The sequence below is a fragment of the Theropithecus gelada genome, chromosome 2 (genome assembly GCF_003255815.1).
Source record: "Theropithecus gelada isolate Dixy chromosome 2, Tgel_1.0, whole genome shotgun sequence".
NCBI classification, from domain to species: domain Eukaryota; kingdom Metazoa; phylum Chordata; class Mammalia; order Primates; family Cercopithecidae; genus Theropithecus; species Theropithecus gelada.
The window spans coordinates 97,628,526-97,651,376 of NC_037669.1; the positions used below are offsets into that span (position 1 = coordinate 97,628,526).

Sequence of the window (22,851 nt, forward strand, 5' to 3'; positions counted from 1 at the left end):
CTCCACACTGAAAAATATTAAGCACACCAGTGAGTTTCTGCCCTAACAGGCCATATCATGTATCAGTCAGGGCTCTTTGATGACAGGCAATGGAAAGTAATTCTGGCTGAATTCAGTGAAAGGCAGATTTTTGGAAATTACTAGCAGACTCCAATGCAGAGAGCAGGAGAGGAGTCTGGGAAGGTGCAGGCATCTTGAGTAGCAGGAAACCCTGGGCAGTTCCCTGGGCCACGGAAATGGCACGGCCAAATGACTTTTAGCTCTTGTGCCTGTGGGTTCTGGGAGAGAAGGTTGAACTGGCCAATGCTGTGCCGGTGTCCACCCCACACGTGAGGGCACTCTGACTGAAGTTCCTCCGGGTGCTCACAGAATGCAGGAAGGGTAGTTTGCCAAAGGGAAAATGGGGGTACTGAGAGCAAAAGAAGGAGCTAGGGGTGCAGGGAAGGACAAAACAAAGGATGCCTGCTACTTAAATAGTGAGTAGTCAGCTTTGCTTTCCTGTAGTACAGGGAAGATGTGAATTTCAGACATACTCAAGTATATGAGGAAAGCAACATTCATTCTTTTTCTATAATTGGAATATAATGGATAGTACAAGTCTTTAGTCTATCAAATAGTAGAAACATACTCAGTGCAGGCTTTCTCTCTCATTTCTCTTGAGTTACATCTGAGTTTGGGGGTGTGTGAAAAAGGTGACTCAGTTAGCTATTGCTGCATAACAAACCATCCCAAACCTAGTGGCTTCAAACACAATGGTTTGTGCTTTCTCACGATTCTGTGGCTTGGCTGGGTAATTCTGCTCCACATAATGTCAACTGGGGGTCACTCACTGGTCTCATGCAGCTGGTACTTCAGCAGGGATGCCTCAGTTCTCCTCCATGTGGCTTCTGTCTCCATGTGAGATCTCATTTCCAGGGCCTCTTCACGCAGGGCTGGGATTGGGGTGAGGCAAGCAAGGCACCTGGGTATGAATTGTAAAGAGGTACTCATGCCCAGTCACGTACATGCAACTCTCTGTCTGAGAATATGCTGGCCCTTTTTGGGTCCTTGGGTTCCTCCTGGACTCTGTGTCATTCTGGGGTGTTGGGGGCTCTGTGAGGCTGTGCCAGGCCCATCAACCAAGACCTGTCGCCTTTTTTCGTTGAGGTTATTGCTAACTCCCTGGGCTGTAAGAAGAAAAGGGAACCCAAGCACGTTCTGCACTCAATTCTCTCAAATCTCTTTGGTTTAAAACTAAATGTTTTAAACTAAAACCATTTAGTTATAACTAAATTGGTCAAAACTGATGATTGGCCAATTAAACCAAATTAACCATTTTAAATTAAAACTAAATGTTTTAACTAATGTTTTAAATATCCCAAAGTACAGGGCCTTCCTTTCTCAGAGATTCTCAATATCTACTCCTTTCTTTATCTACAGCGTCTGTCCCAGTCTTGCACCAGGGAGGTCTTTCTCTGCCTGGCTTCCCTTCTCCTCTACTCTGCCCTACAATTTCCAGCTGCCTCAGTTCCCCTCCCCCACCCAGTTCCCTAATCCTGTGTGCTCATCCCAGCAAGACTGCGGTGCCCTGCCTGCCTGCCCCCACCCCACACTGCAGTGGAAAGTGCCTCAGGCAGAAAGCCAGGGCTGTGGGAGATCTCAAGTCCTTCTTTTCCTCAAGTCTTGTATCCAGTGTGTGTCTGCTCAAATCTTGTATCCAGTGTGTGTCTCCCTGTTGTCCATTGTCTGAAAACAAGTTCGTTCTTACATTTTATCCATTTTTCTAGTTACTTACAATAGGAGTTGCTAGTCTGGTTAGTTCACCATGACAAAAGTCACTAAATAGGTCTCTTATTTAAAAAGCACGTAGTCGGCTTGGTTCTTAAATTTAATCTGGAAGTTTCTGTGTTTGAACAGTATCGTTTAACCCATTTTGATTTTGGTAATATTTAATCACCTTAATTAATATTTTCTATTTGCCATGATTTTTCTCTGTTCCTTTTTTCTCCTTTCTTTCCTTATTGGACTGATCAAGTTTTATTTCTCTGACTTCTTTACAAGTTTGGAAGTTAGACATTCTATCTCTGTTCTTTTAGTGGCCACCCTTAACTTTTAACATAAAACCCACCAATCTAAAGTTAGTTGGTTTTGCTACTATCACTTTAAGCAAAATAATCCATTTAGAATGTTTTAACTTTGACTTCTCCGTTTGTGCCTTTCATGTTACTGTTTCCTAATATTTCTCTTCCACATTCTTTTTTTAAACCCTGAAATTAAACCCTCCGAAGTAAGTCTTGAATATTGAATAGTCAATATTCGTTTCCTTTTGCCAACATGTTTGAAAATGTCTTCACTCACTGTTACTTCTTGTATCTCAGTCTTCCTTCTAGGTTCGCTTTCCTTCTTACTGAGATGCCCTTTAGTTCAGTGAGGCCATGTAAATAGTAAACTCTTTTTATTTTATTTATTTATTTTTCTTTTCTTTTTCTGAGACCGAGTCTTTCTCTCTCACCCAGGCTGGAGTGCAGTGACATGATCTCAGCTTACTGCAACCTCCGTCTCCCAGGTTCAAGTGATTCTAGTGCCTCAGCCTCCTGAGTAGCTGGGATTATAGGTGTGAGCCACCATGCCCAGCTAATTTTTGTATTTTTAGTAGAGATGGGGTTTCGCCATGTTGGCCAGGCTGGTTTTGAACTCCTAACCTCAGGTGATCCGCCTGCCTCAGCCTCTCAAAGTGCTGAGATTACAGGTGTGAGCCACCATGCCTGGACTGTTTATTGTTAAATGTCTTTATTTTGCCTATCTTGAATGACAATTTAAGATAAATTTGGGCATAGAATTCTAAATAGATGGATATTTTTTCTCAGCACTTTGAGGCTATCCCATTGTTTTTTATCATCTACTATTGCGAAAAAGAAATCTGCTATCAGTTTTATTGTCATTCCTTAATAGATTTGTCCTTTCTCTCCGATGCTTGTTAGAGCGTCTTTGACGCTCTGAAATTTCACTGTGATGTGTCTAGGTGTGTGTGTATATATACATGTATATGTAATATGCCCATATATTTACATATATGTATATATGTGTGACTTTACATATATGTAAATATGTGTGTGTAATTTTGTATATATGTATGTGTAAAGTATACATATGTAAATATATGTAAATATGTAATATGTAATTTTTTTCTACTCAGAAGTTAGTGTTCTTTTTCAATCCAAGGACTTTATAAGGACTGCTATCCATATATTGCCTCTTCCCCATTCTCCCTATTCTTTTAATCTAAAATTCCTAGTCAGTATATGTTAGACTTTCTTATTCTTTCCTCCACAGCTCTTTACCCTTACTATTTTGGGCTGAATTCTGGGTGACTTCTTCAAATTAGTCTTCTAGATCACTAAATATCTTCGGTTGTGCTTCATCTACCATGAAACCTATTTTGATAACTGTATTTTTCGGTAAAAGCTCCTGTTCTCGGCCGGGTGCAGTGGCTCATGCCTGTAATCCCAGCACTTTGGGAGGCCGAGTTGGGTGGATCACCTGAGGTCAGGAGTTCAAGACCACCCTGGCCAACATGGTGAAACCCCATCTCTACTAAAAATCCAAAAATTAGCAGACGTGGTGGCAGGCACCTGTAATCCCAGCTACTCGGGAGGCTGAAGCAGAATTGCTTGAACCCAGGAGGTGGAGGTTGCAGTGAGCCGAGATCACACTATTGCATTCCAGCCTGGGTAAAAAGAGCAAAACACCTCTGTCTCAAAAACAAAACAACAACACAAAAAAACCCTCCTGTTCTCTTTCTTATAGCATTTGTTCTTTCATTACGATTTTTGCCTTTCTCCTTTTAATAATTTTGAACTTATTCCCTTAGAGTTTTTTACTATCTTCATTACTTAGGATCCTAAGTAGTGTCCGTCGGCTCTCCCCTTGTAGGAAATTATTTCCTTGTGTGGTTTCGATTTTTGTGATTTTTATGAGCTTATCTTCGGTGGGGCTTTTTTTCTTGTAGGAGTTCTTAGGTTATGACAATGTTTCTGTGGAGGTGTTCTGCATTTGTTTCTGTGAAGCTTTTAGGGTTTCAGTGGTCTCTGATTGGTACTTTATGCTAATTTATTGGTGTAGATTTCCTGAACACATGAATGCTGCCCTTGTGTTTCAGTTTCACATGATTGGTGCTTCCTCCCCTCCTCCCCATTTCCCAAGGCCCTGATAGACTACAGGCTTCCTTACTACTTTCCTGAACTTGTAGATGGATATTATCTTAGTCCTTTATTTTTGAGACAGGGTCTCACTCTGTCACCCAGGCTGGAGTGCAGTAGTGTGATCACAGCGCACTGCAGCCTCGACTTCTTGTTCTCCAGTGATCCTCCCACCTCAGCCTCTGGAGTAGCTGGGATCACAGGCACATGCCAACATGCCCGGCTAATTTTTGTATTTGTATAGACTCACATTAAATGCATCTTTACATTTTTATGGGAGTATATCTGTATCACAAATTCCTAAAAATGAAATGGCTGAATCAAAGAATATGCACATTTAAAATGTTCACAAATCATGACAAATTGACTTTTAAAAGAATCAATTTACATTCTTAGCAGTAATGTGAACTATTTTTCCCCATACCCTCACAGTTACTAAGTTTTATTAATCTTTAACATTTTTTGCCAAGCTAACAAAGGAGTGCTAAGATCTCCTTGTTTTGATCTGCTTTGCTATGACCAAAAGTGAGAATAAGTATACTCTCTTTTTCACATAACTTTTACGTTTTTTTCTTTTAACTACCTATTCATGCTGTTGCACGTGTTTTAGAGTTGTTTATATTTTTATTTGACTTATGAAAGAACACTTTAGTATTATATAAATGGTATTATGTATATAATGTGTAATATTATGTATGTTTGTCTTCATGAAGATTTTGTGTCACTGTGCTAAATTCATTCTTAGGATTCTTAGGTAGGGGGAAACCTCCTTATCCGAGTATTTTTTACCAGCATCCCCACAGTTACAGACCCCATGAAAGCAAAATTTTTAACATAAAAACACTCATCATTTGACTATTTAATATTCTTCACTTCACATTGGCATTGGGTCACTTTGGTCAGACTCTTGAAATACAATGAAAATCAATTATGAAGCAAAAAGGTAAATCTTTCAAAATACTTGGAATTTCATGAGATTGATGCACATGAGTTTGGAGAACTATTAGAATCGTAGTCAGAGACATTGACAAATTAGGATCTAGCTGAGTTAGGCCCATTAACAATTGAAGAAAATCAGTGAGACCAGCGACTAGTCAAAAGAGAATAATCAGAATACTGAAGGGTCCTAGAGGTCTTGAAGCTGACAGACATCTGTAGATCCCAGGCAGGAGGAGCAGCCTCAAGTCTGGAGAGGGGTGGAGGACGAAGAAAGAGCTGGTTTTGGTGCATATTTGCAGGAAAAGCTGTAGAGCCTGCTGATAGATTGGAAGCTGAAGATGAGGAAGAAAGAGAAGGCAAGAGTGACCCCCAGGTATCTGGGCTGAGCAACTGCATGAGCGAGGATCACATTTATTGAGATATGGAAGGCACATTATGGGGGAGAAGGACAGAAATCAAGAGACTGCTTATTCCTAAAATTTCGTGGGAATTCACAATGCGATTTGCTATTTTATATGATGTTTTGCTGTTGGTTTATTATTTCCCCTATTATAAATGGAGTTAAACAAAATGTATACATTACTGAAATTCATAACAGAAAAGTGAAACCCCTCCCCCACAGTTGAGTCAATAGCTGCTGCATATTCCTTTTTGTTTTCAGTCCAGTGGCTGAATTATATTATCCTTATATTTATTTGTTTTTAAATGTTTAATTTGTTATAAATGTTTAAATTAGATTATATATTATGCATAATCTTCTGCTACTTATTTTACTTAGTATATTGCATTCTCATGTCAGTACATATTCCTTTTATGGTTACAGAATATTTTATTGTATAATCCACTATTATTTATTTGCCATTCTTCTATTGATGGGTTATTAGTTTCTGATTTTAAAATACTTTATTGTGTTGTTTCCTTCTATTCTCATTTTACTTTGAGTTTTTAAAATCAGGAATAGCTACTGATTTTACCAATGCTTCTTCAGTATCTATCGGAAGGATTACATGATTTTCTCCTTTAACCTAATTCCGATGTTGAATCTTACAGCGCTAGTGTTCTTGGAACTATGTTGTGTTACTCTCTTACAATACCATTGAATTTAATTTTCTTTCTTTTTTCCTCTATTTTTACTGTGGTAGGCAGAATTCTAACATTCCCACCCCCGATATACATGCTTTATAAACTTCTCATCCCTTGAGCGTGGGCAGAACCTGTGAATATGGTAGGATATTATTGCCACAATTATGTTAACTTACATGGCAAAGGGGATTTTGCAGAGCTATGTAAGGTTACTCATCAGATGACTTTGAGTTAATCAAACAGGAGACTCTCTGAGTGGGCCTGACCTAATCATATGAGTCCTTTTAGTCTGAGTCTAGCAGTCAGAGACAGAGGAAGCCAGAGTGGAAGCATCATTTTCTTACTGGCCTTGAAGACATTCTCCTGCAAACTGTTACAGGAAAGGGGGTTTTGATCCAGACCCCAAGAGAGGGTTCTTGGATCTCATTCAAGAAAGAATTCAGGGCAAGTCCACAGCACAAAGCAAAAGCAAGTTTATTAAGAAAGTAAAGGAATAGGCCGGGTGCGGTGGCTCATGCCTGTAATCCCAGCACTTTGGGAGGCCAAGACGGGCGAATCACAAGGTCAGGAGATCGAGACCATCCTGGCTAACTCGGTGAAACCCCGTCTCTACTAAAAATACAAAAAAATTAGCCAGGCGTAGTGGCGGGCGCCTGTAGGCCCAGCTACTCAGGAGGCTGAGGCAGGAGAATGGCATGAACCCGGGAGGTGGAGCTTGCAGTGAGCTGAGATCCCGCCACTGCACTCCAGCCTGGGTGACAGAGTGAGACGCCGTCTCAAAAAAAAAAAAAAAAAAAAAAAAAAAAGAAAGTAAAGGAATAAAAGAATGGCTACTCCACAGGCACAGCAGTCCCCAGGGCTGCTGGTTGTCCATTTTTATGGTTATGCTAAACAAGAGGTGGATTATTCACGCCTCCCCTTTCTAGACCATATAGGGTAACTTCCTGACGTTGCCATGGCATCTGTAAACTGTCATGGTGCTGGTGGGAGTGTAGCAGTGAGGACAACCAAAGGTCAGTCTCATTGCCATCTTGGTTTTGGTGGGTTTTGGCCAGCTTCTTTACTGCAAACTGTTTTATCAGCAGGGTCTTTATGACCTGTATCTTGTGCCAACTTCCTATCTCATCCTGTGACTTAGAATGCCTTAACCCTCTGGGAATGCAGCCCAGCAGGTTTCAGCCTTATTTTATCCAGCTCCTCTTTAAGATGGAGTTGCTCTGGTTCAAATGCCTCTGACATTTTCCCCCATCCCTTTTATAGGAGAATCATTAATCCTTAGGGTTGCAGAGGGATGAAGATCCATCTTTTGTAACTTCTCCAGGCTGAATGGGGCGATGATATTCCTCCCTCTTGTGTTCAGGGTAGTGAGGAGCTCAGTCAGAAAGCATCAGTATGGTGAGGGCCATTCATAACTCTTGAGTCCAACAAAATGTGGTATCTGGAAGATTAATAAGTGTTCAATTTAAGAAAACATTCAGTAAGCTCATCCTGCATTCCTCTACAAAGAGTACAACAGCAATATATTCCACAACAGTAAAGCAAGATAAGTAAAATTATCTCAAGTAAACTAAAGTAGAATGCTTTCCATGAACTGGCCAACTGTTGGAACCAAGCTGATATGGGGTTGCTAGCCAATTCCAATACATGCCCAGAATTAGAATACTGATCCAGATTTTTACATGACCCATCTCTCGTGTTTCTTCTGAGCAGCAGTCAGAGATCACTGGTTGGTTCACAGGAATAAACAAGGTCAGTTGCCCAAGGGGTTTTTATTGGCTCTATGAGTCAAATTTGATTCCTTAAAGGAAAGCACACCATTCCAATCAAAGTTTTGGTAAAATAACCAATTTCTCCAATTGTGTCCTCTTGCAAAAGAAAACAGATTCATATTGCACTTATGCAAATAACTGCATTGCCAAAAGTTAAGAATACTCACACATAGTTTCCAAATTCTGGAGAAATCAGGTAGATAGAAACAAATATGTTCCAAATTTTGTTCACAGGAGTATACTTTACTCAATTGTTAAAAGCTGTAAACAGCTGAAAAGTTTCCTTGACTCTGAAAAACAAAGCAAAGGATCAGCAACATTTTAAACAAAATTAAAAAGATAACTTTAGACTTCTACAGTTTAGTACATGCAGTTAACTTCTGTTTGATATTCAGGAACATTTCAGCTCTCCACAAGTCCTGAAAGATTTTTCCTCTATTCTAATGTTGCAATTTCCAAAGTTATCAGAAACTTGCATTTAAGAACATCTGTCAAAATCCTGTAGTTGATTATAAACCACCTTCTAAAGATGATTAAAACAAGAAAACAATTGTAGATGATAAAAAGTCTTAGGACAGCGACTATTAAACGCACAATTGACTAGGAAATTTTGGTTACCTCTGTGGCACACATGATTTTATGTAATAATTATCAATAACATACATTAAGTCCTATCAGAATTATAGGAGTTTTAAAAATAATTTTGGGACATATACCTGTAACACATTTATACAAATATTGTCCAAAGAAAGCCAAGCACTATTTCATATTTGACAATGCTTTCTATATGATTTTTATACCATATAAGCCAAATCTTACTGTTGCATTAGTGCATTATTGATGTCAAATCCAATTCTTAATAAAACCTTATAGATAAATTTATTTAATCTTAATCAGTTTCACCATAAGGTAAGATTCTTACAAACTTTGTATAACCCTTTACAAGTTTTTGTTAAAGAGATCATAGGCAGGTTTTTGCTCTGAGAAAAAACCTGTTGTGCTTTTATTCCAATGTTTAATTGATGGAAAAACTGAATAATACTCCTTTAACTTTAGTCAATATGTTCACACACAGAATTTCTTTTACAATTAACTTTTCACAAACCTTCCACCATTTGCTTAAACCTTTAGTTTTATTCTAACTTAAAACAATCCTTTAACCTTTAATCTAGGCAAGAAAAATCCACATTCCCATGACTTCTTATAATTTTTCACCAAGAACACATTTCACTTTCTTTACACACCTTGCATGTAAAACTGTTTCTTCAGTAGTCTCAGTTACATGTTACAGTGGCAACTCTTAGCAACTTTTACTTTTGGTGAAAACCTTGGTAAGTTTGGGATTTTAATTATGTACTAGTATGGAGCCTAGGATAGCAAACAGAAGTGCAGATAAGGTCTGACTCTTTCTAGCGTCTAACTTCTAATGTGTCCCAGGCCTTAACCTACCTGTAAAGCAGGTAAGTCATACAGTTAGGAGTCATAATGGCATTTTACGAAGCATTTAGGAGGCCTAACAAGCTTCAAATTATACAACATTTCTTGCATAAATTTCCTTTTTTTTTTTTTTTTGAGACGGAGTCTCGCTGTGTCGCCCAGGCTGTACTGCAGTGGCCGGATCTCAGCTCACTGCAAGCTCTGCCTCCCGGGTTTTTACGCCATTCTCCTGCCTCAGCCTCCCGAGTAGCCGGGACTACAGGCGCCCGCCACCTCGCCCGGCTAGTTTTTTGTATTTTTTAGTAGAGACGGGGTTTCACCGTGTTAGCCAGGATGGTCTCGAACTCCTGACCTCGTGATCCGCCCGTCTCGGCCTCCCAAAGTGCTGGGATTACAGGCTTGAGCCACCGCGCCTGGCCAAATTTCCTTTTTTTAAGCAAGTAGTCATTTTACTTTAAGACAAGAATTTACCATGCAACATCCTTTCTTACATAAAATCTCTTTTCTTTATAACCATCTTTGCATAGCTAGGGGGCATGGCTAATTCCACATGTCCCCAGGCCTTATGTAGAATCTAATGCTCCAAAGTAGGTAAATTGAACAATTTTCAAAAGTCAAAGAAGCAATTTATGATCCTAAAGAATTTAGTAAATGTAATATCTGACCTGCATAATTTAGACTAAATGTTTACATTTTTGAAGATATTTTTATTTTACCAATAATCTTTAAAATTTTTTATTTCCCCAAAATTACTTAAGTCATATGAAGTAAAAGACATTATGTTTTTTACTTTTCTGATAAAATATTTAAGCTCTTATTATTTTCAAACCAATTAGTTAAAGCTCTTTCATGTATAAACATCACACAAACAATACATATAAATACAGACAGAAGATAAAGGACTCATCCCCTGAGCTGGAAATTGAACCCTGAACCCAGGCTGCCATTGTGAAAAGAGAAAGCATAGCCACATGGTCACAAGGTCAAGCTCCCAAGGATTTACGAGACAAGAAGGAAACCTCATCCAGTTTTTTCAGGGATCTGCAGCAAAGTTTGTAACTGACCAGTTTGCTGGGCCGTCTTGAAAAGCAGGTTTATGGGTGTCCTAAGCCTGTGTTCCATCATACGGTACCCCTCCTTATGACGGAACAATACAGAAAAACACGTAAAGCACACCAGATTCGCTGCAGCTTAAGACTAGCCTCACAAATCCTTTTTCCGATTAATTAAAACTTTACAGGAGATAAACAATGACTTTTACCAATCTGCACAGAGAGAGAAAGAGGAAAGCATTGCCTGAGGCAGAGTGGGGAAGAGAGGCCAGAGAAAGACCCACCCATTGCAGCGACACTGAAAAGTTCAGGCGGCTGCTTGTCAGTAGTGAAGGGCTCTTTTCCAGCAGTCCCATCAGCTCTTAGCTTTCCCTTTTAGGGAAGAAAAAGCTCCCCATGTCCCACAGTCCTGTACGTGCCTAATCTTGTCACCCACAGCCATCTGCAAAGAGTGCAAGACAGATTAATCCAAAGAGAATAGCAGTTAACATCCCATAGTGCCAAACTCATTTTTAGCTGAAAGGGACTTTACCCAGAGGAACTTTACTGAGAGGGGCCGCTAACCCCCTACAGCTTAGAAGGGACTCTAACCCTCCTAAGTTGGGCCTCTAACCCAAGGTCAGTCAAGCGTCTTTGTTTTTTTACTAAGAGGGGCCTCTAACCCACTTTGTCTTAGGAGAGACTCTTAACTCCCCTAAGTTGGGCCTCTAACCCAATCCCATCCTTTACCCAGGTTAATGCACCCCACTTACCCAAAGTCGTCCAATCAATGCTGAAGTCTATTTCCTTTGGGTTGGGGGTTCTCCTCAGTGTTCTCCCTTCTGTGGTTCACCAGAAAGATGTTACTGGATCCCACCACTTACCTAAAGTTAGCCTTTGGGTCAGGAGTTTCCTCACTATAGTCGCTTCCGTAGTCACCAGGAAGATGTTACAGGAACCCAACACTTACCCAAAGTTAACCTTTGAGGTGGCGATTTCCTCACTTTAGTCCCTTCAGTGGCCACCAGAAAGATGTTACAGGAAAGGGATCCTGATCCAGACCAAAGAGAGGGTTCTCGGATCTTGTGCAAGAAAGAATTCAGGGCGAGTCCACAGCGCAAAGCAAAGGCAAGTTTATTAAGGAAGTAAAGGAATAAAAGAATGGCTACTCAACAGGCACAGCAGTCCCCAGGCCTGCTGGTTACCCGTTTTTATGGTTATTTCTTGATGATTTGCTAAACAAGGGGTGGATTATTTATGCTTCCCCTTTCTAGGCCATACAGGGTAAATTCCTGACATTGCCATGGCACCTGTCAACTGTCATGGCACTGGTGGGAGTGTAGCAGTGAGGACAGCCAGAGGTCACTTTCATCATCATCTTGGTTTTGGTGGGTTTGGACCAACTTTTTTACTGTAACCTGTTTTATCAGCAGGGTCTTTATGACCTGTATCTTGTGCTGACCTCCTATCTCAATCCTGTGACTTAGAATGCCTTAACCCTCTGGGAATGCAGCCCAGTAGGTTTCAGCCTTATTTCACCCAGCTCCTCTTTAAGATGGAGTTGCTCTGGTTCTAACGCCTCTGACAAAACCACTATGCTTTGGAGAGAACAACATGGCGGTGGATGATTGTGGTATTATGTCATAGCAACACAAAATGGACGAAGACACACCCTTAGGCCCAGCCGGGTAACATACCTGAACTCTAGAATAAGGAGAAAAATCTAGGAGCTGACAGCCACCCAAGTCATTAGCCAGCAAGAAAATGGAGACCACAGTCCTACAAATATAGGGGACTAACTTCTGCTAACAACCTGATTGAGCTTGGAAAATGATCCCATGCCTCAGATCAGATAGCTACTCCTTCTGACACCTTGACTTCAGCAACGTAAGACACTGACAAATTAGCTAAGCCAACCTTGCACTTCTAACCTACAGAAACTGTGAAATAATAAATCTGTGTGGTGTATGTATGTTTTAATTGTGGTAAACTATATACACCAAACATTTGTCATTTTAACCATTAAAAATGTACAATTCAGTGGCATGAATTACATTAACAATACTGTGCAACCATTATCACTATTTCCAAACTTTTCATAACCACAAACAGAAACTCTATTACTATTAAGCAATAGCTCCTCATATCGCACCCCGCAAGCCCAGCATCTAGTAACCTCTTTACTTTTTTTTTTGAGACAGAGTCTCGCTCTGTCACCCCGTCTAGAGTGCAACGGCGTGATCTTGGCTCACTGCAAGCTCCACCTCCCGGATTCAAGCAATTCTCCTGTCTCAGCCTCACAAGTAGCTAGGACTCCAGGCGCCCACCACCACGCCCAGCTAATTTTTGTATTTTTGGAAGAGATGGGGTTTTGCCATGTTGGCCAGGCTGGTCTTGAACTCCTGACCTCAGGTGATCCACCTGCCTCAGCCTCCCAAAGTGCCAGGATTACATGCATGAGACACCACAACCTCTTTTCTATGAATTTGCCTAGTCTAGATATTTTGTATAAGTGAAGTCATACAATATTTACCCTTTTGTGTCTGGCTTATTTCACTTGGCACAGTGTTTCCAAGGTTCATTCATATGGTAGCATATGTCAGAACTTCATTCCTTTTTATGGCTGAATAATATTTTATTGTGTGTATATACCACGTTTTGTCTATCCATTCTTCTGTTGATGGACACTTGAATTGTTTCCACCTTTTTGGCTATTGTGAATAATGCTACAAGAACATTGCTGTACAAGTACCTGTTTGAGTCCTCGTTTTCAATTCTAGAAGTGGAATTGTTTGATCATATGGTAATTTTATGGTTAGCTTTTTTTTTTTTTCCTTTTTTTTTTTTTTTTTTTTTTGAGACAGAGTCTCACTCAGTCGCCCAGGCTGGAGTGCAGTGGCGCGATCTCGGCTCACTGCAAGCTCCGCCTCCCGGATTCACGCCATTCTCCTGCCTCAGCCTCCCAAGTAGCTGGGACTACAGGCGCCCGATGCCACACCCGGCTAATTTTTTGCATTTTTAGTAGAGACGGGGTTTCACCGTGTTAGCCAGGATGGTCTCGATCTCCTGACTTCGTGATCCGCCTGCCTCAGCCTCCCAAAGTGCTTGGATTACAGGCGTGAGCCACTGCGCCCGGCGTATGGTTAGCTTTTTGAGGAGCCACCAAACTTTTCCACAAAACTCTTCCACTTTATGGTCCCACCAGCAGTGTACAAGGGTTCTAATTTCTCTACACCCTCACCAACACTTATTATTTTCCTTTCTTTCAATTATAGCCATCCTAGTAGGTTTGAAATAATACCTCTTTGTGATTTGGATTTGCTTTTACCTAATGGCTAATGATGTTGAGCATCTATTTGTGTGCTTATTGGCCATTTGTATATTTTCTTTGGAGAAACACAAGTCTTTTGCCTACTTTTTAATTGGGTTGTTTGTCCTGTTGTTGAGTTGTAGGAGCTCTTTATGTTTTTTGGAAAATTTGTGTTGTTTTATGTCACCGTTTGTGGTAACTTGTTATGCAGCAGTACTAATACATTTACCCTATTATTAACTGTGAAATCAAGTTTTTTAAACTTATAGGAAGCCATCTATTTTTTCTATATTGTGGAATTGTCAGAATAGCAAGAATGATTGGTTCCTTGGAGGTTAGATAAAACTTTCTTGAGAACCTGGCTTGACCTGATTTTTTGTGTTTTTTTGGAGGTAGATCTTTGACAACCTTTTTTCAAATTTAGATTTTCTGTCTTCTTGAAGTAATATTAGTACATCTCTTGGTTACTTACAGAATTAAACGTAATAATGCTGATGCAGTGCCTTAACACAGTAGTCAGTACGTGGAAAGCACTCAAAAAAAGTGTTAGCTGTGCTGTTGTTATAAGATTTTTCTCCTTATCTTGGAGTTCAGGTATGTTACCCAGCTGTGTCTAAGGATGTGTCTTAGTCCATTTTGTGTTTCTACAACAGAATACCACAGACTGAGTAATTTATAAAGAAAATAAAAGTATTTCTCACAGCTCTGGAGGCTGGACAGCCCATTATCAAGATGCCAGCATCTGACAAGGGCCTTCTTGCAGCATCCCGTGGTGGAAGGCAGAAGGGAAATGACATGGGGAGATTTGAAGTGGGGACAAAGTTATCCTTCATCAGAAACCCACTCTCACGATAACTAACACACTCCACTACTGACCAGTGGAGCTTTCTGTGATGATGGAGTTGTTCAGTATCTGTACTGACCAATACAGCTGCCATTAGCCACTTGTGGCTTTTAAGAACCTGAAATATCACTAGTGTGACTGAGGAACTGAATTTTTATACAATTTTCATGAACTTTTTTTTTCTTTGTGTCGAGACAGAGCCTCACTCTGTTGCCCAGGCCAGAGTACAGTGGTGCGATCTTGGCTCACTGCAACCTCTGCCTCCCAGGCTCAAGTGATCCTCCTACCTCAGCCTTCCAAGTAACTGGGACTACAAGCACGTGCCACCATGCCAGGCTTATTTTTGTACTTTTTTGCAGAGATGGGGTTTTGCCATGTTGTCTAAACTGGTCTTGAACTCCTGGGCTCAAGTGATCCACCCACCTCTGCCTCCCAAAGCACAGGAGTGAGCCATCATGCATGGCATGAACTTTTAATTTTTTTTTTTTTTTTTTTTTTAGATAGAGTTTCGCTCTTGTTGCCCAGCTGGAGTACAATGGCACAATCTCAGCTCACTGCAACCGGCACCTCCCTGGTTCAAGCAATTCTCCTGCCTCACCCTCCCAAAGTAGCTGGGATTACAGGAGCATGCCACCACACCCAGCTAATTTTTTTTATTTTATTTTAATTTTTAGTAGAGATGGGGTTTCACCATGTTGGCCAGGCTGGTCTCGAACTTCTGACCTCAGGTGATCCACCCACCTCGGCCTCCCAGAGTGCTGGGATTACAGATGTGGGCCCCCGCGCCCAGCCCCTGAACTTTAATTGTAATAGCTACATGTGGACATGAACCTGGCAATCGCTGTGTCGGGCAGCACAGTTCTATCATATTCTATCACGTTCTATAGTATGAATATGTTACCATTTATTTGTTTGTCCCCTGATGATGGGCCTTTAGGTTGTTTTGGGTTTTTGCTTTTGCAAATAAAATCTCAAGGGATATGCTTAAATATGTGTTAGTAGCTGTGTACTGTGTTACTATACAGCTTTTTATTAGTAGTTGTATACTGTTCAGAATTGTTGCCATTCTGTTCCTTTTGACCCTTCACCAAGGTGGAAAGATCACTTCCTCCAGTTTCAAGGCTGTCCCTCTAATTTGCAGGTGTGCATGTAACTCTTGGCTTGGGCTAGATCTCAGGGAGTTCCGGCTTCCTCACTGAACCTTTAGTATCATAGAAGTCTGAAATGGCACACCTAGCCACAGGAAGGACCTAAGCTCAAGCTCCAGTGGGATTAGACAAGTGCTTCATGTGAAATAACCTTTATAACAGGCATGTAGAAAACAAAACGATAAGCTTAAGATAATCACTAACTCCAAGAAAAGCAAACAATTAAATGAGAAAGGACATGTGACACTGTGCATCACGGCTCTGACTAATTGTCCTAATGTAGACAGGCTTTTGGTGTCTATGCCCTTGGCTCCCTGCTGTTATGCCTGTGAGTGCTTTATGTTACATGAAAAAGAGATTGTGCAGATATGATTATTGTTATGGACCCTAAAATGGGAAGATTATCCTGGATTATCTGGTGGGCTCAATCTAATCTTTTGAGCCCTTAAAAGCAGAGAAATATCTCCATCTGGGATTATTCAGAGAGATGCTGTGGAGGAAGTCAGAGAGGGTAGAGATTCAAAGCGTGATAAGGGTATCTAGCTGGCTTTAAAGATGGAGGGGGCAAGGTAGCTCCTAGAAGCTGAAATTGACCAACAGCCTGCAGGGAACAGGGACCTCAGTCCTTCAGCTATCTGGAACTGGATTCTCTCAGCACTCTGAATGGGCCTGAAAGTGGATTTTCCCCTGGAACCTCCAGATAAGAGCCCAGGTCAGCCAACCCCTTGATTTTGGCTTTTGAAACCAGAAGCAGAGAAACCCATTGAGCTTGCCAGACTTCCGACTCACATAACTGTGAGATAATAAATTTGTGTTGTTTTAAGCTGCTAAATTTATGGTAATTTCTTATAGCTGTGATAGAAAACTGATACACCACCTAATATCAGTTCATCCAAAAATGTGTAGAGGTGATTCTGTTTGGTAGGGGGAGAGTACTAAAATAAAACTAAATTCTCATTTTCCATGACAGGAAGTCAAAAGATTATATTTAAACCTTTAAAAAATAGCAACATAAGCGTCTGTAGAAATATGGCAGTAAATGTTAAAAGAAACAGCTAGAAGTTTTATAAGTGATTGCTTTTGGAGAGCAGGAATTGGGAATGATGGGGCTGGGAGTGGGCTGATAATTTTTAAATTTTAACCTTGGAGAGAACCGTATGGTGTTTAAATGCATGTTCCTGTGTTACTGCAATGAAAATGAAGAGGTCCCATCACTACCAATGTAAGATGTGCCCATCTCTCTAAGGGCCTGAGCAAGTGGGGTGGGGGCTGCCTCTGCCTACCAGGTCATGTGGCATCCCCTCCTCTCTAATCACCAGGGTGGAGGAGAGCAACAGCAAGCTCCTGGAGTCAGAGAGGAAGCTGCAGGAGGAGCGACACCGCACCGTGGTGCTGGAGCAACATCTGGAGAAGATACGCCTGGAGCCAGGGAAGGCATCGGCCTCCCAGAGGGCAGCCCCCAGGACGAAAACTGGTAGGGGCCAGGGCAGGAGTCTCAGTGCAGCGGGTGGGGCAGTGTTGCTGCTAACAGAGGAGCCAGGCAGCTGCACTGTTCAGCCCGTCAGCAAGTGTGTGAGCGTGTGGGAGGCAGAGCCTCCATCAGGGTGGAGCTCTGCCTGCCCCTGCTGTGGGGTGTCCTTTTCCCTGGGCCTCCCGTTCAGAAGCAGGAGCCCCAGAGCTCCACTGGCTCATGTGGCCTTGGCCTTCCCACCTGTAAGCCCTCAGCATGAGGTGGCAGTGCTGAATGCCCCCAGCCACCACCTCCTCTGGACCCCCACCCCCAGCCCTCAGCCCTCTATCCTGAGCTGAATTCATTAAAAGTGATCATGAGGCACAGCTGGTCTACTGGGGCAGCCCAAGCCCCAGTGGCTGAAGCAGGGGAGGAGTCCCTTTCTGCCTCCTGCAGCGGTCAAGTTGATATAAGCAGGAAGTAGCCTCGCCAGAGGTTTGGGGACCCACGCTCCCTCTATTTTGTGGCTCCACTGTTCTCAACATGCAGCTTCCATCTCCTGGTCTACAATGACTGCCTGAGCTTTCCCATCAGCAGCAGGAAGGGGAGAAGGGAAGGACACAAACTTCTCCTTACCTTTTACGGTTGCATGTGTCACTTCTGCTCTCATCCCACCAGCCAGATCCCAGACAGTTGGGCATAGCCAGGTGCAGAGGGAAGCTGGGAAATGCTGTCCTTAACTGAAAGGTCTATCACTCTAACACAGTGGTTCTCAAGGTGCAGTGTTCAGACCAGCAGCAACAGCATCTTGTGGGGCTGGGGCAAGCTGGAGGATGCCAGAGCCAGAAGCCACTTCTGGGACGGCTGACTCCCAGGGAGGAAGGGTCTCCAGTGCGGAGGGGCTGGGCCTGCCTCCCTTGGACCTCCCATCCCACCCATCCCAGCACCCTCCAGGCTCTGGAGTGGAGGTGCTGCTGCCCCCACTGCACCCCCTCTCAACATCCCAGTAGCCCCCCAACCCCTTCCCAGCCAAGGATGGTCAGACCCTTGGTCTCAGTGCTCAGCCCAGATGAGGTCAGAATGTTTCCGAAGGGTATGCCAGAAGTAGGGCACAAAGAGTGGGTTGAGGCCACCTGCTTTCTCTTCCTCCACCAGCGGGGCCAGGAGCTTCTGCGAATCCAGGCTGAGAAGGAAGAGTCCCTGGGGCTTAGCCTTGCTGACCCTCCTAGACTCTCAGGAATATGTTCCCTAGGAGTGTGGCTTCTCCAGGCTGGGGCTTACCTCCTGCAGGGCAGCAGGACTTCCAACCAGGGAGAGCTAAGCCACAGCAGGCAAGTCACTTTGTTCTGTGCTGGACAGTGAGGGCAGCTGCCTGAGGGAAAATGTCCAGGTGGCCTCTGCTGCCTACTGGCCTGTAACATGAGCAAAATCCTGCCCCTCTGGTGAGCAGAGCGCCACCTCCCCGCCTCCCCCTGGCCCATCTGTAAAACGAGGAGGCTGGATTTACAATTCAGTCCCCCATGGCAGTCTCGCTCCAGTTTCGGGGAGCTAGACATCTGAGCAGAGATGGAGGAACGGGGAGGGGATGTGGCCTGCAGATCCCCGAGGGAAGAACAAGTGTTGGTGCATGGAAACTTAGCTGGAGGCTTGGAGGAAGAGCCGGAGACAGGGAGGCTGGAGTGGTCCGATCACACAGGGTCTTGAGGGCCAAATAGAATTCACTGAGGCTGCCAAGGCTCTAGAGGCAGAAACGATTATCCCTTTTTTTCAGCTAAGGAAACCAGCTCAGAGAGGGTGATTGTTTGCCCGAGGCCTCTCAGCAGAGGGCGAAAGCCAGGTCTGCTGATGCCAACTGATTTACTGTGGTCACGCCACCTCTGAGGGCCTTTTCAGCACCAAGGTTTTCTGATGCTGTGATTTTGATTTTGCCCAAGTTTGCCACCAGTTGAGCTTTGTCTCTCTTTTTTTTTTTTTTTTTTTTTTTTTTGAGACAGAGTCTTGCTCTGTCCCTCAGGCTGGAATGCAATGGCGCGATCTCAGATCACTGCAACCTCCACCTCCCTGGTTCAAACAATTCCCCTGCCTCAGCCTCCTAAGTAGCTAGGATTACAGGGGTTCGCCACCACACCCTGCTCATTTAGGTATTTTTAGTAGTGATGGTGTTTCACCATGTTGGCCAGGCTGGTCTTGAACTCCTGACCTCAAATAATCCGCCCCCCTCGACCTCCCAAAGTGCTGGGATTACAGGCATGAGCCACCGCACCTGGCCGAGGCTCTGTTTTTGATTCCCTGTGTCACAGGGCTTAGAAAATCCCATCAGGCTGAACAAGCAGTTTCCTATCTAGGGCAGCCCTAGTTGGGGATGTGGAGGTGCTCAATGGTCGGAATAAGCCAAGGACAGCTTAGCAGTGTCCCCTGGAGCCAGGAAAGGCCCTGAAGAATATTCAGTCTAGCCCCTGTAGAAGGCAGAGCCACTCTGCTGCCTCCCCAGCAACGAGACAGGTTTACACAAGACTAGTCTTGAGGTGCACGCCACCATGCCTGGCTAACTTTTTGGTGTTTGTAGTAGAGACAGGGTTTCACCATGTTGGCCAGACTGGTCTCAAACTCCTGATCTCAGGCAATCTGCCCCCACTTGGCCTCCCAGAGTGCTGGGACTACCCGCCTCCCCCAGCCGCTTTGTCTCCTTTTTGTGAGCCTTCTGTACCCCTCAACTCCAGTGCCCTGGATCCCCTGCTTCCTAGTATGAAGCTGATGGCCTGGATGGGGACCACTGGTATGAAGGCATCAGGTACAGTGACAACCTAGACTCGGGCTCAGCCTGCAGGCCAGACCTCAGACTCAGCTGCCTTCTCTTTTTGAAAACAAATTACCAGGCTGGGCATGGTGGTTTACGCCTGTAATCCTGGCACTTTGGGAGGCCAAGGTGGACGGATCACTTGAGGCCAAGAGTTTGAGACAGGCTGGCCAACATGACAAAACCCTGTCTCTGCAAAAAATACAATAATTAGCTGGGCAGGTGGCAGGCACCTGTTGTCCCAGGTACTTGGGAGGCTGAGACACGAGAATCACTTGAACCTGGGAGGCGCAGATTGCTGTGAACCGAAATTTTGCTACTGCACTCCAGCCTGGCAACAGAGCAAGACTCTGTCTCAGAAAAAAAAAAAAAAGAAAAAGAAAAAAAGAAATGAAAAGAAAAAAAGAAAACAAATTACCAGAAACTTGTAAAGTATAGAGATGGAGACAGGGTGGTGAGGAACCACCTTGATACAGAGCGGGCAGAGTCAGGGCTGTAGCAGAGGCCAAAGCCAGGGGCAGAGGCATGCAGAGGAGGCATCAGGGAGGGCTTCGGAGGGAGGCAGAGCTCAGAGTTGTCCTGCACCCCAAAGGCGGTGTAGCGTTTCACCATGTGGAAGAGCAGGCAGTGGGCAATGCGGGGAGGAGAAGCAGGGTGCTAGCACAGGGCTGTGGCCTCCTTACAGAAAGTGGTTGCTACTGCCCCACAGGTCTGCCCACCTCTAACACCAGGCAAAACCCAACCGGGAGTGAGAAGAAGGACCCACCCTTTGCCCAGCTCTCCGATGTGCCCGTGGAATCCCAAATGGAAGAGCTGACAACCAGGTGCTCCCCTGCCCCACCTTCCTGAAAGGGTAGGGTTGTCTGGGTGGAGGTGCCTCCATGGGCGGAGGGACTGTGTCCCTCCCCTTGCACTTTTGACTCAGTTGGCCAGAAGCTGGTCCTGCTTGGTCATGGGTTCTAGGCCTGCAATTCAGGGACTGGCCTTCAGAGGACAGAGGGCCCAGCCCAAACTCCAATGACCCATAGTCCAATATAAATTTTATCAAGCATGGATCACTGAACCCAGTTGCTCACTAAGTTAAACCTGTTAAGATCCCATGCAGCCATGGGAAGGGAAAGATGGGAACCTCTACAAATTAGAACTCAATTTGTAAGGGGCCTTGAGGTAGCTTACACTGCAGGGAGCCAGGCCCATAGAGAGGAATCCACAGTATCCCCAAGAGTCAGTGAGAGGAGGGGATGGGTCAGAGGGAAGCCTGAACCTGAAGAGCAGCCACGTTGGCAGCCACCCAGGGCCCTCTGTCACCCACGCACACCTGCATGCAGCTCCAGCCACACTGAGTGCTGTCTCCTGTGGTCCAGGCTGGCCGTCCAGGTGGAGGAGAATGAAATGCTAAAGGCTGCCCTGGGCAGTGCCCTGCGGGGAAAGGAGGAAGACTTCCGGATGTACCATGAGATCCTGGGCCAGGTGAAAAGCGTCTTCCTGCAGGCCCTGCGGCAGCAGAAGACAGATAAGCAATAGGATGACAGCCCAGTGTCGGCCTGGCCGGGTGGGCAGCCTCAGGTCTTGAGAGGACAAGACTCTGTCTGAGAACTCCATCTGCTCCGGGAAGCCAGCCCAGGGCAGCCAGCTCAACCACTTCTACCAGAAGAGGCTCCTTAAGGATGACCAAAACCAATGTCTCAGGCCAGGAAGGCAGAAGAGAAGCCCTAGTGGGACACTGCAGGAGACCCTGAGCCGGCTGGGTTACAGCAGCGGGGAGTCCCAGTGGCCCACTGACAGAGGCAAGAGCTCTGGGGCAGCAAGCCGGCTGTGAATGGGCAGTCCCTCGGGCAGGTGCTCATTGCCTTCGTCCTAGGTACTAGCCCTGGATGTCCCCATGGCTTCACACACAGGAGAGCCCTTCGTTACCCTAACTGGGCATATCCCCCATGCCACTCAGCCCCACGCTATCCCCTCACCCCCATCCCAGCTCCATCTATAGCCAGTCCACACCCGACATAGACTTGGGGCACTATGCTCTCAGCCAGTTTGTCAGCCCGTTCCTCAGGACACTTCCTCAGGTGCGGACCCTTGGACTTGTAATAATAATAAGTGTTTTCATAATCACTGCAGCTCCCAGTGAGTGAGCATCTACTGTGGCAACCTGACCCCATTCAGTCCTCTAATAACCCAGGGGATTGTTGTCCTGTTTGACGGATGAAGAAACTGAGGTTCACAGAAAGAAGCTGAGCTAATATTTAACTGCAGTCTGCCTGACCCCAAAACCAGGGTCTTGCCATTCAGAGATCACCCAGGGCAGGCGCACCCACTCACCACTGGACAACCCCACCCCTAGGCAGCCACTCCAAGAGGCACCTTCGTTTGCTCACCAAGACTGCAGCTGATGGATGCTGGTGGCAGAGGGCCAAGGTGGGGCTCGGCTGGAGCTTTGGGCAGAAGGGTTTTGAGGTAGTGGCTCCAGTCGAAGGTACGGTGCACCTCCCTCACCATGGTGAACCGGGAGGGCTGCTGCAGAGGGACCGTAAGATCCGCAGGCCTCTACGTGACTGTCACAGTGTTGCCCTTTCTCAGCTGTAACTGTGCAATTATAGCTACAGGAAGGAGTGGTCCCAAGGAAGGTCACTCATAGCCATGCACCCCAACCCCAGACACTCTGGCCACACGTGCACCCACAGCCCCACACAAAGATGCAGATACACACAAATACCTCAATTCAGGAGCATGCAGCTGTTCGTGCACACAGGCACCTCCATGTGTGCACACTCATGGACACACAGGTGCAGATGAGCACACACATGTGAATGTGGTCACACATTCCCACATGTGAAGACATAGCCACTTGTGTGTTGCTTGTGCAGT

General features: G+C 44.5%; 1 protein-coding gene across 1 annotated transcript in view; it reads left to right on the forward strand.

Annotated features, from left to right (window-relative positions):
* CCDC13 (coiled-coil domain containing 13) overlaps window positions 1-22,213 on the forward strand; it is a 64,796-nt gene extending 42,583 nt beyond the window's left edge. The window contains exons 14-16 of the mRNA XM_025374877.1: window positions 17,059-17,213; window positions 20,696-20,810; window positions 21,351-22,213. Coding sequence (XP_025230662.1) covers window positions 17,059-17,213; window positions 20,696-20,810; window positions 21,351-21,510 — 430 coding nt within the window. The 3' untranslated portion in view covers window positions 21,511-22,213. The remainder of the gene's footprint in view (window positions 1-17,058; window positions 17,214-20,695; window positions 20,811-21,350) is intronic.
* Window positions 22,214-22,851: the final 638 nt, after the last annotated feature.